The following is a 15,652-nucleotide window of genomic DNA, read 5'->3' on the forward strand; positions in this document are numbered from 1 at the left end:
ATCATAAAACATAAACATAATCATAAAAATGGGAACGCTTTAGAATGTGCACATCCATTTGTAGGCGAGAATTCTAACGCAACATAGTCGCTTCCTTCTCTTGTACAAATGTTTCTTCGTTGAGACGCACCTGACTTTGTTAGCAAAGCTGCTAGTTCAGCAGAAGCGAAAGAGTCAGGGTTTCGAGTCTCTGTTTCCTCGAGAAACTTTTGGCCACAAATCGTTCATTTGTGGTGCGTTCGATTCTTCTCGATTATTTCTACATAGAGTGAGTTTACATTGTTATTATCCAACTACACCTAGACGAGTACAAATAACGCCATAGACGAGTACAAACATCACGCGGTATTTGTACTCGTCTATTGTAGTACCGGTTAAACAGGTTTTCTCGCATCGCGCAAGCGAAGAATTGGATTGTAGTTACGAAAAAAAAAAAAAAGTGGTGGACAATTTGAATCATATTTCCGACGACGAAGAGTCATAATGGCTGGAAAATATAGGTCCAAGTTCATTAGATGAATCGAACGAAGAAAAACAGCTTGACGACCAGAAAATTTCTTTATTTAATGTAGAAAATAGAAACAGCGACACAACAACGCGCCAATTCCGTTCCGCTTCGCATACTTCTGTCACGCACTCCCCGTAAAAAAATATCGGCGAAATTCGCCTGCACTGAAATAACAGTTTGGCGTGTTGGATAATAAATAACCTTTTAGACGTTTTGTTGCGTAGTATCGCTGAGTAGTTTTACTCGTTATTTGTATTTTGACTCCCCCTACGAGCTCGTCAAAATACGGCACAACTCGTAAAATTACTCAGCGATACTACACAACAAAACGTCTAATTAACAATTATTCCACGAGCGCGTGTTGGATATGAGATGATAGATAGCCAACGAAGCGCGTAGTGCCGAGTTGGCTAGAATCATTTCATATCCGACAAGAGTGAGTGGAATAATTGTTTTACTAAAAACGTTAAATCAAGTTATTAAATTTTATTAAATTTTTTAGCTCCCTTTTAATTTTAAGCTGACACGTACGCCCTCCATATTTGTAGACTATGGTATATTGGCTGATATACCATAATGGCTAAGCCAATAAAAAGTCTTGAATTGCATTATCCAATGATCTAGTTTTTAATAATAAGATATATTTATTTATTTCATCTTCAAAACGTGGATCCAAGGTTAAGCATCGTCCAAAAGCAGAGTACCGGTAGAAGAAGTCGGAAATTTTGCGCGCTCCTCCTGAGATTGCAATCGGGCAAGCCAGCGGATTCTCCTTATTGGCCAATGACAATTCCCAAAATATCCTCGTGATTATGCCCGTGATCGGGAACAAAGAAAATTCCATTTTGCGCTCAGCTTTGAAAGGTACTCTTCATAGGTTGATGGCTCGTGCGTTAAGCTATTTCTTTTCTCGACACTTTTGCTTAATAAAACGTCTCTAAAGATGGGTTTTACTGTTGTTCAATGGGAAAACGAAAACAGCGTGAGTGGTACAAATGGAGAGCAAGTCGTTGGCGCCGTAGAATTAAAAGAAGGGTCAACAGTTCACTAATCGACTGGCCGGTACAAGGTTCAAACGGCCATTTATAAAGATACGATTTTGAAAGTTTGTGGTGAGTATAAATTGTAACATTCGGTACGTGATCAAAACTGAGAATCGAATCGGTCACTTGCATGCCACAATTTCTTAAGCTTACGCTTTACGATGAAATAAATCTATCAATAAGCTGAAGGTTTCAGGATTATTTTTGTCACGTTTGACAGCCTTCAAGCCCAGGGAAAAAAGGAAAACACCTATTTAGTCTGCAGTTAAGGATAACTTCATTACAATTTATTGAAACAGTTACAAGAAGATTGTAATTCAAAAATCAATTATTCAACTGTAATTAAGCCCTTCACTCCCAAGAGTGTTGAGTCAAATTAAAACTGAGTAGAAATCTTTGAATCTCAACTTACAGAGTCAACAAAAACAAATGGTATTACATGAGAATTAAATGCTGCTTGACAGCTTACATTTTTTTTTAGCACACAAGAGTTTTATTGTATTGCAAGCATATGGCTAGTCTTTGGCGCAAGTAAAGAGGAGACCTTTTTATTCCAAACTCATGGGATTTCCTAGGAATTCTCATGGTGCTTGCATATTCCCAACAACCCCATGACAACTAACTGGCAATTAACTCTCATGTGCCATGAAGATGCCATGGAGAGGCCATGAAAATTCAGGGAAATTTTTTACGGTCAATGAATTTTTTTACATATTCACAGGATATTCATGGGTCATGATTTCCTACAACCCATCAAAACTTAGTGAATTGTTTTTGACATGAAATTCATGGGTTTTTTAGTATCTTTGAAAAGGCCATGAAAGGCCATTTTCATGAGTATTTCATGGCTTCTACCTCACTTTACACAATGTTTCATGGGTCGTGAATATGACAAATTTTCACAGGTTTCTCATGGGATTTTTCATGTCTATTTCATGGCACTGAGACCATGAAAAAACCATTGTATTGAAAATTGTATTGTATTAAACCATTGTATTGTATTAAACCATTGATTTAACCATGAAAATCCTGTGAAAAATCTGTGAATTTGCCATGAATAAATTCACAAGATCTTCACGGGTTTTGATTTCATAGTGATACCGCTTAAATTTGGGGAACTCTCTGGTATGTAATAACAATAATAACAAAACTTGAAAGATTCTGGTACTTTAAATCATATGATTACATCATGTGCTTGCCTTTACATTGAACTCTGTTGTGTTTACGTGATATCTCTTATTATTGTTCCTGAAATCTATTATGGTGACACTCTATCTCAATTGAACTTTCTGTTAAATAAAACCTCCAGGTCAATTGTAAATCTTGGTGGGTTAAAAATTATTGGCAATGTTAAAGTAATGTTACTACAGAGTACTACTCAGACAACATATGATTCACTAAAATATTGCTTGTGTTCTGATCTTGTTAGGAACCTATATTCTTTCCCTAAATTCTTCCATTTACAACCCCATATCCATCTACCTCAACTAAATTCTTCTGTGTTCTTTATTGAAAATACACTCCCACAAAACCGAAATACAATAATTATGGTAAAGGGTTTGCTCTCAACCAACTGAGAATAGAACTTTGTGCTAAAACGGACTATAGAAACCTACCCTTAGCATTGTGTTACTTTACAAGTATGTTTTGTCCAAAATAAGTCATAAATTCAAACTAAATCAAGCTCCCAATAGTTACTAATGTAGATTACATCATTTCCCAACGGTGCATCCTTTGGGTGTTTATTGTCAAAATGAGACCTCAGTTACAAAGTTTGGCCTTTAACTCTCATCTTGAAAATGAACATTTTATCCATGAACAGGAACAATATTAAAAACTATCTCACTGCAATCAGATATTAGCTCTTCTAATAGAAACTTAATAAGACACCAGACACGAAAAGCCAGCTCAATTTCGTAAGCCACACACGTACGCGTTGCGGGCCTATCCTTTCTCTCGCTGCGGCGAAATGATCGGTAGCCGGTGAAGGTTTTCAAATCACTAAATGACGGGCAGTCTGATATTTTCCTCAGATTTAAAGAATCAAAGAAACCCATCCAGTTGAAACGATCACATGTCAACAACAACAACAATTAATCACTTATAGAGCGCTATTTAGAATGACAGATCAACAGCGCTTTACAATCAATCCTAACCCGCTCATCCCACCCTAGGGGAGGACATCCATCACACAGTTATCTCGTGCGTGGGAAATTAACGTCTCCTACTCCTAGCCCTGTAGGAGACGGGACCTCCATTTATTCGTCCCTATCCGAGAAGACTAGAATATCTAACCATTTCTTGATGTTATAGAAAGGTAGCATATTCTTCTCAATTATTTTAAGACCTTGAGTGTTGGTCCGGCTGGGGCTCGAACCCTCGACCTCCCGCACAACAGTCCAGCGCTCTATCCATTGAGCTAACCGGGAGGCGGTTAGGAACTGCTTGTAGACTATTTGTAGTATTACTAGTTGTTAAAAGGAAATGTACAAAAATATCGATCAAATCGCGGCCACGGTCAAAAATGGAATCTACCTCCATTTTCAATTTTTAGGTAACTATTAACGAGTTTTCAATGGTTTCGAGTCTTAATTTTCAAAGTACCTTGGAATTTCGGAAATATTTGAGAAAATCGATTTCGCGCTCTACATGGCCAAAAATAGCTGTATAAATTAGCCAAAATAAGCATTCGCAAGAATATCCTCGCGTCTTTGGTGGAATACATAGCATCGAAAATTAATAATCCATGTCAAAAGTAGAAGTATTAAGCACTTTATCGATGCCTGTTTTTTGGTTGTAAGTTATACTGTACTTCTCCCGACGAAAAACACAATCTTTAGTGGCGATTTGACAATAGCCTGAGTAAACACAGATTTACCGTCTACAATCGAACCTCGATTATCCGGACCTCGATTATCCGGACCTCGATTATCCGAACCTCGATTATCCGGACCTCGATTATTCGGACCTCGATTATCCGGACCTCGATTATCCGGACCTCGATTATCCGGACCTCGATTATCCGGATCTCGATTATCCGGACTATTCGATTATCCGGACTTTTTTCTCTGGTCCCAATTTTCTCATGAATATTAATTAGTTGTGATCGTGAAAACTCAAAGTCGCAAAAAGCCCGATAATCCTTTCAAAAGACTTGAAACAGCGTATTATCCTGTGCGCTTTTCAAAATTCGGACAACATCGAGTCAAATTCACAGCCCGAATTCCGAGAGGATAATATTGCTGAGTCCATGGCCGAAATGTTGGAACATGTGCAGCAACTTGACAATGAGGAAATGCCTAATGCTCGCGATGTGAAAGACTAGCTTAGTCAGCTGGAAAACGAGCTCCCGAATTCACCGCAAATGTCTGATGAAGAGATTTTAGCCACCGTTGTCGGAGATTTGACAGAAAGCGAAAGTGTATGTAGCGATGAGGAAGATGAGGGCGAGGACGAGAAACTAGTATTGACTAAAGAGGTAGCACAATGTGTCGAAAAATACTCGACGTGGAACAGTATTCCAGTTGATACTAGGCAGTAAGAGTCCCTTAGGTCCTTTAAGCGCAAGCTTAAGGAGTTTTACTATAACAGACTCTTAAATGTCTTTGATGGCGAAAATTATCGCACTTTTAAAATAATGTCCTAAATTTCGTCGGATAAATACCCACTCGGTTTGTAGCTGTTAATTTCTAGTTATTGTCTTAATTTTGTGTAAGTGTATTAGATTTAGGGAATAGAGGGGATAGGACGCTTAGTTTCTGAGGGTTGGGTTGATATTTAAACCTAGTAGGGGACTCATGTCCTACCCTTTATATACTAGTACTTTGTACAAATCCTTAAAGAAATAAATAAATAAAACGATATTGACCCTTTGCAGTTAATGCAGCTAAGTCGAATGATGGATTTCGCAATGCGATCAAGCTACAAGTCTTTGAAGCAAAAAAACGTGGTTGAACATTTTAAACCTTTGTAAATACCTGAACTGAAAGTTTTTATTCAGTGTAAATACATACAGACTGTGTACATTTCACAATTGCAATCATGTTTTCTTTGCTGTATACTTTTGTTTACATTTCTATCTCATGAATATTCATATTTTCGATTATCCGGACTCTCGATTATCCGGACTATTTACCGAGGTCCCGACGAGTCCGGATAATCGAGATTCGACTGTAGTTACAAACCGAAATTTCGATATGTGGCCATTCCCCAATCGGGTTCATCTTATGGTTATTGAGTACCCAAGTGCTCTTCTTCCAAGAAATGTAATGATTGGCTCGGCTTTTTTCGAGAGCGCTTTACCGTAGTTCCGTATTGGAATTTTGAGCTTCTTTAAGAAGCGTCACGCCGTCACGCATTACAGTTACAAGTCTTCGCGTTCGACCTAATATTTCTAAGACTGAGCTTTTGCGTTATCTCCGAAAACGAAATCAGTAGTTGGACAGTAACTGGACTACATTTCTATCAGGTAAGTTATCCGTTACGGGTGTAAAGCAGAGTTTAGCAAAATAATTGAATCAAAAGCAGAGTTTTCGGCTTTTCCGTGAATACGCTTAGTCTAAATTACTGAGGTTTTTCAAACTCGATATACTTCGATGAAATATATGCAAACTCTACAACGTCGTTCCTTACCAAATAAATGAGACTACTACAGCCAAAGATTAGCTTGAGCATTCAAAGTAATGATAATGAAATGTCGAAATATAGACTGTGCCCCTGTCGTACATACCTCAGTTTGTTAAATGATTTCAATATATCGTCTATCAGGTTGTTTCTCATATGCGGTTATTTGCAACATTGTATTTTTTTTCAGTCGATGATGGCTGGAGCGAGTGGAACTCATGGAGTATCTGTACCAAGCTAGTTGGTGGTATACAAACAAGGGAAAGAGAATGTACTAATCCAGAACCAGCATTTTTGGGTAAACACTGCGATGGGAACAGAGCACAGCTGAGAGAATGTAGCAACACGTCCAGTTGCCATGAAGGTAACGTATAAGATTCTCAGTGCTATGTGATTTCGGTGGAAGGAAAGTCTTTGACAAAAACAAAATAAATAAATACACGAATAGAAATTAAAATAACAATGGATTCGGGGAAAATTCTTGCTTTGAACCTAAATCACACACTATAATTTAGGTAAGTATATAAAAAGGACAAATCATTAAAAGTAAGGATTTCATTATATGTCACACATCCTTAATGATTTCATCAAAATTGTACATGTGCAAAACTCACCATGTGCTTTACGAGAGAAAAAAAGATAAAAAGTGTTCCATGTACAGAAAGTGTCAATTTACAATTTATTGAAAGCTATAGAGTATGCTCGTTCTAAAATCTCTTCTCCTCATCTATTCAGTATAGTATTTATCACAACGAAGCTTATGAGGCTCCTATTTTTTTTACAAAACTCTTTCATGCCCGTTTAACTCAACCTCGATGGCGTCATCATTTCTGATCACTGAGAAACGAGTTTTCCCCAAATTTGAAATACTTAGATGCTTCCTATGGCATACAAGGAGAAGTCTAAGGACATGAATTCATAATCAGCTGGATATTTTAATCGGTAAACATCATTATGTTTGTAAATAGAATAAGAAAAATTGTAAATTTTGAGCTCGGCATAGAAATAGAGCGAGCTGTTTTTCGTCTTTTCTCGAGAGTGGGACAAAGAAAAATTTTGAGTCCCCATGTGGATTGAAATCTGAGACCTACGGATTCCGCGCTACGATGCTCTATTACTAGCCACAGGTGAGCAAGGCCCAATGTGAAGTCTATGTATAACACGCGTCCTGCAGGCTGCTCGGGCGTTTGTTATTATTTTGATTTTTGCGGTCATTATTATCGATGCTATTTCATTATCATAAGACAATTAGTGCTGCAAAAACAAAATAAACTAAATAGCTAAATCTATTGTTTGTTTAATTTTTTGAAGCATTTCCGCTACGTTTCAAAACAGAGAAAAATCCGTCTGTCGGTAGAATGGAAATCTACACGAACAGCAGCTGGAAAAAGCTTTGTACCAGTCAATGGGATGAAGCTGATTTAAATTTAACCTGCATGGCCATGGGCTACTATAACAACGGTGTTTATGTCAACGACACATGGTATGCAGAAAGAGGCAACGCCTCGAAGAAATCCGACTACCACAACTGCACCACTCCAACTACGTGTCAAAAAAGCCTGGCAAAGAAACACCAATTTTGCAAAGGTAAGAATGAATTGTACACATGTAATATCTTCATGATCCTATTTTCAGAATTCGGTAACATGATAAACTTCAAGTACATTGACAGAGAGGTAAATAGCCTGGAAACAATAGTTTTTCGTCTTCGAAGATTGCTCAGATACACGAGAGATATAAAAATTGAAAATTTTACCACAACTGCCAATAATTTTGCAATCTGATCGGCCATTGTGTGGTGGACTCCCTCGACTGCGCCTCTTGGGTCCTCACACCACTGTCAATTAGTTAAATTTAACTGTTTTCTAAAGTTTTAGTTAGATCCTTAAAGGATAACTATTGAGTAACTGCTAAAACAAGAACTTGCGCTATCATGCATTTAGGTATCATAAACGTTACAGTTCTCAAAGAAAGAGTCAGATTGATCCTTTCAAACCCTTCATTTCAGTTCCTCAAAAAATTTGGTTTCCCTTTTCTTTCCCATTCTTCTCTTTCGTGTGCGATAAAATATTTCAAAATTTCTGGACTCCACTTAAACCTATCAAAACGTCACGTCCTTGATAATAGAAGACTAATGCCTAAGAGGTTATAGTTTATCATTATGAAGTTCCCTACTGCACTCTCAATTTTTAGCGTTTTTTACGACAGTTACGAAAGCTCGCTTTTGAAAGTTTCAAAATACTGCAAAAATGAATTAGACCTGGTTTGCTTTCAAGTTAGTGTGCTGATGAACCTTACAAGGGGAAACACACACTAGTGCTTTGCAAAAGGGGATCGTTGACTATATATATCGCTTCAAGGAGACTAACAATATCCAATGTAAACGCCTTGATCCACACTTGTAAACAAATGAAAATTGCAACGTTGTAACTATTATTTTCCGAACCAATGAAACTTGTAGCCTGACGGAAATTACAAATTAAAACATTGAGAATTCTAAAAAACACGATCACAAAATTAGCATTAACTACTAATTCACTTCGTGATTTATGGCTATTCGTAATGTTGCAGGAATTTCTCATTCCCATAATTAGTGAATTCCATCCTAATTTGTAATTTTTTTTTTTGGAATTTCCTTAGTTCCTGTTCGCTTGAATGGTGCAAATATGGAGTATGGAGGAAGAGTGGAAGTATTTTACAAAGGTAAATGGGCAAAGATCTGCAGGAATGGATGGGATTTTGAGGATGTCAAAGTTATTTGTCGTCAACTTGGCTTTGAGGAGGCTTTGGCGGAATTCATTAGTTCAGACCTTAAGGATGACGGAATTCCTTTTGCAATGTCAGATGTGTCTTGCAATGGAAATGAGCCAGAACTTGCATCTTGTGCTCGTATTGATGGCAAAGTTAAGATCTCACCTCAATGTTTATCAGATGGCAAGGGCTCTCAGGCGTTGTGTCAACCAAGTAAGTAGTTCATTCTAAAGCTCGAATCGTGATTCTGTTCTCCTGTGTTGTCCCTCTTCCACCCTTAAAAATTTTAGAATAATGGAAAATCAGATAAAAATTCGGATCTATAGATGACCTCTTTTCTAAAGAGCGCCTGCTGAAGTACGGTTTGCGAAAAGGCATAAGTTTTTTTTCGCAGATTTCATAGTTAAGATAAAGATATGACTCGAACAAGTGATGACATGACTTGGTTTGGGGTAACATGACTATGCTTAGTGGTGATTTTACTTGGTCCAGGAGGTGACTTAAGCTAGGGCTCAAATGACTTTTACGGGGGTATCAATGGCTGTTTATCGAATTTCATGACTTGGTGAGGGGCTACCTTGGTCTTAAAGAGGTTTCACGACTTTTAAAATTTGAATGTAACAGAAATTGACAACGATTGACATGACTTTGTGTGGAGTAATGTAACTTGGTCTAATATAATGTACGGATAATCTACAAATCTGTCAGTTTAAGCATTGGTATTGGTAAATATATTCATCTTTTCTTTCTCTACCTGTAATGTTATTTAAGATGAGATTATTTATTTGTTATAACATCCCCTAACTGAACTATTTCTTGCAGAGAACAAAAAAGTGTTGGACAAAAAAGAACTCTATTTTGATATTGGCAGGAATGAACAGCTTAAATGCTCAGTAAATAATGAAACCAGTTATACAGGATGGGTCATTAATGGTGTAAAGCATCACACAAACTCTACGTCTCAAAGAATCAGGATTGAAAAAAGTGGTGAACTGTTCATTGATAAGGTGCAGTTATCTGATGCAGGACTATACGAATGCTCCAGATTGGAATATGTTGAATATTACATTGTCTACGTTAATGGTAAGAAAACATCTTTTCAGCTTACAGAAATACAGGTATAGGCTAAAAATGCTGGATGATGAGGGGTAAGATCATTCATCATACTGATCTTTTAATAGTACTGCTATGATATTGATGATTCTTATCACTTATTTTGACAGCAAAATTTACTGAGAACACCCCAGAAAAACAAACTATGATTGCGGGCGCACCTGGTATTATAAGCTGCAGTGCCGAGGGAAAGCCAAGGCCACAGATATCTTGGAGTAAGAAAGATGGAAAGCCCTTAAGCAAAGGACGATTCACTCCAGTATCCAATGGCAATCTACATATTAGCCTTGTAAAGCCTGAAGATGATGGGACATTCATTTGTACAATGAAACAAAGTAAAGGACCAAAGAGGGTCACAAGCCATGATAAAATCATAAAAGTGACAGTTATAGGTGAGTAACCAAGAGGGGCAATGTAAAGAACGTCAGGCAGTTATATCAGTTCCTAAAAAGTGATTGTTACCTAGCCAATTCAAGTTTAAAGTATTTTTGCTGTCCATATCTGCAGCCATGTGAGGCGAAGCCGTATTATAATTATATTGTTGATTTTAACTGTTTAATAAATGTATCGAGTTAAAAAATTTACAGTTGTTAACTCCGTAGGTTGACCGTCATAACTCAAAGAAGTGCCTTTCGATGAGATTAATAGTTTCTTTATAAGCTGATCATGTGCTAAAAACGGCTTTGGCTGATTATCGCGGTGCGTTTTCTTTCTGTATTGAGTATAATCGTTTGTCTAGCGATGCAATTACCTCGGATGTGAATCGCGACGCTTTGACTGCATGCTGCGCGTTAGTGTCACTTGAACGTGCGAGAATGGCGAGGGATTTGTTTATTTTGCCTCCTCGAGTAGCCGAACGGACGGCTTTTGGTTGTAAAAATACTGTAGGAGGCTATCGACGCTCTCTCAATCCATGATGATAAGCGTATCAACTACGTAGTGCTTCCGGATCCTTGGCTTATAGGATGATGACGTTATCGCTTTTTTTTTCCAAAACTCTCTATGTAAAGCTCCGACGAACGGCTAACGCTCGAAACGTCAGCTTTTGAAATCGTTACGGTGGCCAATTTACCACTTTAACTTTGTTGATATATCCAAACTATTTCGTTACTCCCACCGACGCAGCCCCAAGGAGTTTCTTTCGAAACTATCAGCCTTTATCCCTATGTAAAGATTAGCAGTAACTGCGGAAACCGGACTCTCCGTCGCTGTGCTTTCTATCTACTCATAAATCGGTCCGTTGCAATGGAGGACTATTATTAACAGATCTCATACGAAATTCAAGAGGTCTGCGATCTGAAAACAAACAAAGAAACAAACAAAAGGACATTATAATTATAGTCAAGTGCTGTTTTCATGTAACGTTCTAGTACTTTCGGCAAGGCTGTTGGTATTTTAGGTAATTTGGTTATATTAACTAAGGCCCAGTTCAGACGCCGATCTTTTCATGAGCCGAACCTAATTCCTTGAATTAAGTACATAAAAAGATCGGCGTTTGAATAAATTTGAAACGGCTATTTCAATTTGGAACATTAACGGCTTACCCGTTCTTCCCGCCAGGTTTAGCCGAGAATTTCGCCTTTGGAACGCCTTTGGAACGGCTTTGACTCAAACGTCGTACTTAACATGTGCCGATCCGGATGCATAAACTATTATAATGTATTTTGCAGGTAATGTGACTGGTTTTACTGGAACTGCATTTAAAACGGCCAAAAAGAACGGCTTTTGAATTAACAGGCGTACTTTTGTTAATTTGGGTCGGTCCAAATTCGAACTGAGTTCGGCTCATGAAAAGTTCGGCGTCTGAACCGGGCCTGAGTTGAAATTGTAAATTAGCCACCGTAAAGAGTGGGAATAAGATTTTAAATCATTCAACCCAAGAGTTAAAAAGCTGACGTTCCGAGCGTTAGCCCTCTGTAAGGGCGAAGAGGGGAATTGTGGGTTGTGTGCCGTTTATATGCAGAAAATGGAGTTACGCTAATGGTGGGAACATGGTGACGAGAAAAACAAGAGTAAATAAGTAGAACGAAAAGTGTTCGTTGATACCTATGGGACTAAGAGTACCGATTTGAAGCATTTACTTTAAGTTCAAGATTCTCGCGGCTTTCCGAGCTACCTAAATGTAAAAAGAGACTGCAGACTGCCATTTGCTGCTTATAATGATTACGTAGATTAAAATGTTTATCGACTGGTTTTAATGCGCCCTTGTCATTCCTCTCTACGTCGCGAAGATGTTCTCAGAATCGGTCACTTAGACATCTTCCTGTTTCGCCGAAGTGCATCACTTTGCTATAAGTGCTAGTTATGCAATAGATGACATTAGATGAAGTGCACGTGACGTAATCAGTAATCCTATTGAATCATTTGGGTCCCAATATTTTCTCAGCGTTGTGAATGAGAGAACAAGTTTTGCTTCGTGCGCGAGCGTATTTAAAAGTTCCAGGTTGGTCATTAGTTTTAAATGAACTTCTGACCAAAAATTTGCCAATATTTTTGCCACGTTTAAATGACAATACTGTAGGTTGCGAAAAGATAGTGCCAATCTTTGGGTCATTTTGAGGTCATATGGTGATCTTGAGGGTGAATGAAATGCGGTAGGAATTTTCCTCCCGTGACGTTGGTAGTGCTGATTGTTGATCAATAATTTGGGCGCGGTGGTGACCCGCTTGAACGACAGAAACAGCGTAACCACGTTTTTCGAAAAACTGGCACGTTGCCTCTAAATAGTCCCTTTTACAGTTGTGGGCTTGGTGGCGAAGCCTTTGAACAGGAGTGAGGCTAAGGATGACCCTGTTGTGATAGAGACCTGTATCTAGTTAGCGTGACAACAAAGTAATTTGCATTTGAAAAGCAGCAACATCTTTATCATAACAAGGTCACCCAAAGCCTCACTCTTGTTCAAGGGCTTGGCCACCAAGCACACAACTGTAAAAAGGACTATCGTCGAAAAATATCAGAGTCATCACTACATAAACGACGAAGTCTTAGCAATTGAGAAAAGGGAATGGAATCCTTGACATGAGATGGATGCGTAGTTGAAAACAACAAGCAACTATGCAAGTCTGTAGGTTTTGTACCCAAAAGAGGGGTTTAACCAATTTATATCTATTTTGCCTTGTACCTCGTGACTCGGTCCAAGGTGTTCTAGCCAGATCTATGAAAATGAAGATAAAAGTTTCACAAAAGAAGGCCAGAAACAATAGTATAAAATCTCAATTAGAAATATTAACATAAGAAAAGAGTAGTGTTATGTGCTAAGCGATGTCACCGTTTTCTGTTTTTGTTTTTGTTTCTGTTTTTTGTTTTTTGACCTCTTAGTTCCACCAAAAGTGAATATTTCTGGAGCAAGCAGTCTCATCGTAGAGGGAAACAGTGTGAACTTGACGTGTGAAATTGTGGTTGGTCGGCCTGAGCCTGAGATAACCTGGCTGAAAAATAATACTTTGCAGAAAAAGGGTTGGTCTCTCCTTTTCCCTAAAATAAAAAAGAGTGACTCAGGGCAGTACACTTGTAGAGCAAAGAATGAAGCTGGCAACGATACCAAAGACGTTAACCTTTCTGTTAAGGGTGAGTTTGTTAATCTCATATAGTTATGCTTCAAATCAGTCTTGCATTTGGTTTGTACATCGGGTGAATGATTAATGTTCAGTAGACCGAAGTCTAAATCAAGGGGTCTGAGTCTGAGCTTCAGGGTCATTATGTAAGTAAGTGACACATTGGTTTATAAAGAATGGCACGCAAACAGTATAAACTGTTGAACCACTGGCTCTCTACCCTAAACATCTCCTAAAACAGTTAAGAATAGTTTCAAAACAGGCAGAGCTAAAGGAACTAGTGGAGTCCTTCTTATGTATTTCTAAAGGGTCCCATTCCAGCCTACGAACATGAAAAGTTCTACTTTCTACCGTTTCTCTGTTGTACCGAGGGCACATTAAACTGTAGTTCTCATAATGACTAATCCTACTGTGCGATTCAGAATTTCTGGGAGTTACCTGCGTTATGTAACTTGACAGTCGGTCTCTCTAATGTATGTTGTATTGTTGGTTAAGGTAAAAATACTAAGTACAAATGGATATTAGGAAAACCATCAGAAAAACTTAAAATCTAACGTTTCACCTAATAACTACAATGGACTCATCCGTTAGAACCAGGTCCATAACAAGTGTTTTTTCAGACCGTTTGATCTTATATCTATCCCTGCATGATGGTTTCAGAGCTCAGTTAGTTACGTGACCGGGTCTACGGGGTTTTTGGAAGCATTTGCATGATTTAATCAAAGCCTGTTTAATCTTCTTCCTTTCTATTTATTTATTTGAAGGGGGGAAGAAAGGGGAGAAGGGAGGAGGATGGGGGAGGGGAAGGGGGAACAGGTTGGGGAGGGTGAGGGAAAGGGGAAGGGGGGAGTGGGAGGGTGGAGGGGTATTGAGGTGGGGGCTTTGAATCTGTAACTATCACATTTGCAATCTCTGTATTTTGCATTCGCTTTGCAGTTCCACCCCGTATAAAGCTTGAGTTCAAGAATGTTAACATTGAGCTTCACTCCGCGTTTAGAACAAAGTGTTACTGGAGTGGTGATCCAGAAGTACATGTCAACTGGACTAAGGATGGAGTGCTTCTTAGTACCAGCAACACCATGGTCATTAGACGTGCGATTTTTAAAGATAAGGGATATTATGAATGCACTGCTCAAAATGATTATGGCAAAGCTAACACCTCATTCTGGATCGATGTTACCGGTAAATTTTCATACTGTAGCCTGTTATGTATTGAACTTGTAACTCAAGAAAGTGTTATTTTTTGTAGTTTAAGCCAGAATAAAAGGACACTTCCACTTCTCATCCATATCCTTTACATATACCAATGACTAAGGAATAATGATCTCGTTACTGAAGCTGGAGAGAAATTAATACACATTTGGATGAGACAAAGAGTGAACTTTCTATCAGTGAGGTTTTGGAAGAGGACGGCCGGGGTGAATATTCTTGTGAAGGACGTAACAAGCTTGGGTTTGTGGCCCACTCCTTTGTAAACATAACTGTCAAAGGTAACCTGGCGTTACTATTGTGTCTAAGGAAGCACATAACACTTCAGTAATCAAGTAACCTGATCATTCTCATAGGAGCAAACCTCTGCTTCTTACGTTCTCCCCAAAGTTTGCTATCGGTTTTTGTTTTCTTGGAAAATATAGATTTTTTTAATTAAAAAGGGATTAGAAACAGTAGCAGAGCCTTATACATGTATATAACTACATACTACACTCATTCACGTGGAGGGTCACAGGAAAATAACCTTGGGTCTGGCTATAAATCTACACAAAGAAAAATTAGGGATTTCGCTTTTAAGAACAGGCGTCAATCTGGACGGTAACATGACTATTATTACAGGCACTATCGTTGAGATTGATCTAATGACTACATTTATTTGACACAATTATTCGAGCAAGTTCCAAGAACCATTCAAGGTTCCAATTCTTTGTGGTATTACATTGGTGGATTAGTGGCGGTGGTGATTGTCATTTCGCTAATTGCCTGCTTTTTCTGCAAGCGTCGAAGGACAGGTGAAGCTCAGTTGTTTTGTTTTATTTTAGCCACCTTTGACTAGAGTAACAGAAGCT

At 38.3% G+C, this 15,652-nt stretch overlaps 1 protein-coding gene across 1 annotated transcript in view; it reads left to right on the top strand.

Moving 5' to 3' along the window:
- The window catches only part of LOC111347606 (fibroblast growth factor receptor homolog 1-like), a 31,807-nt gene that overhangs the window by 4,642 nt on the left and 11,513 nt on the right, over positions 1–15,652 (top strand). Inside the window, exons 2-9 of the mRNA XM_088759338.1 lie at positions 6,365–6,538; positions 7,486–7,761; positions 8,815–9,138; positions 9,748–10,008; positions 10,149–10,430; positions 13,357–13,605; positions 14,529–14,774; positions 15,482–15,595. Of these exons, the coding sequence (XP_088615464.1) occupies positions 7,533–7,761; positions 8,815–9,138; positions 9,748–10,008; positions 10,149–10,430; positions 13,357–13,605; positions 14,529–14,774; positions 15,482–15,595 (1,705 nt within the window). The 5' untranslated portion in view covers positions 6,365–6,538; positions 7,486–7,532. The remainder of the gene's footprint in view (positions 1–6,364; positions 6,539–7,485; positions 7,762–8,814; positions 9,139–9,747; positions 10,009–10,148; positions 10,431–13,356; positions 13,606–14,528; positions 14,775–15,481; positions 15,596–15,652) is intronic.

This window comes from Stylophora pistillata, chromosome 5 (assembly GCF_964205215.1).
Source record: "Stylophora pistillata chromosome 5, jaStyPist1.2, whole genome shotgun sequence".
Classification (NCBI taxonomy): Eukaryota; Metazoa; Cnidaria; class Anthozoa; order Scleractinia; family Pocilloporidae; genus Stylophora; species Stylophora pistillata.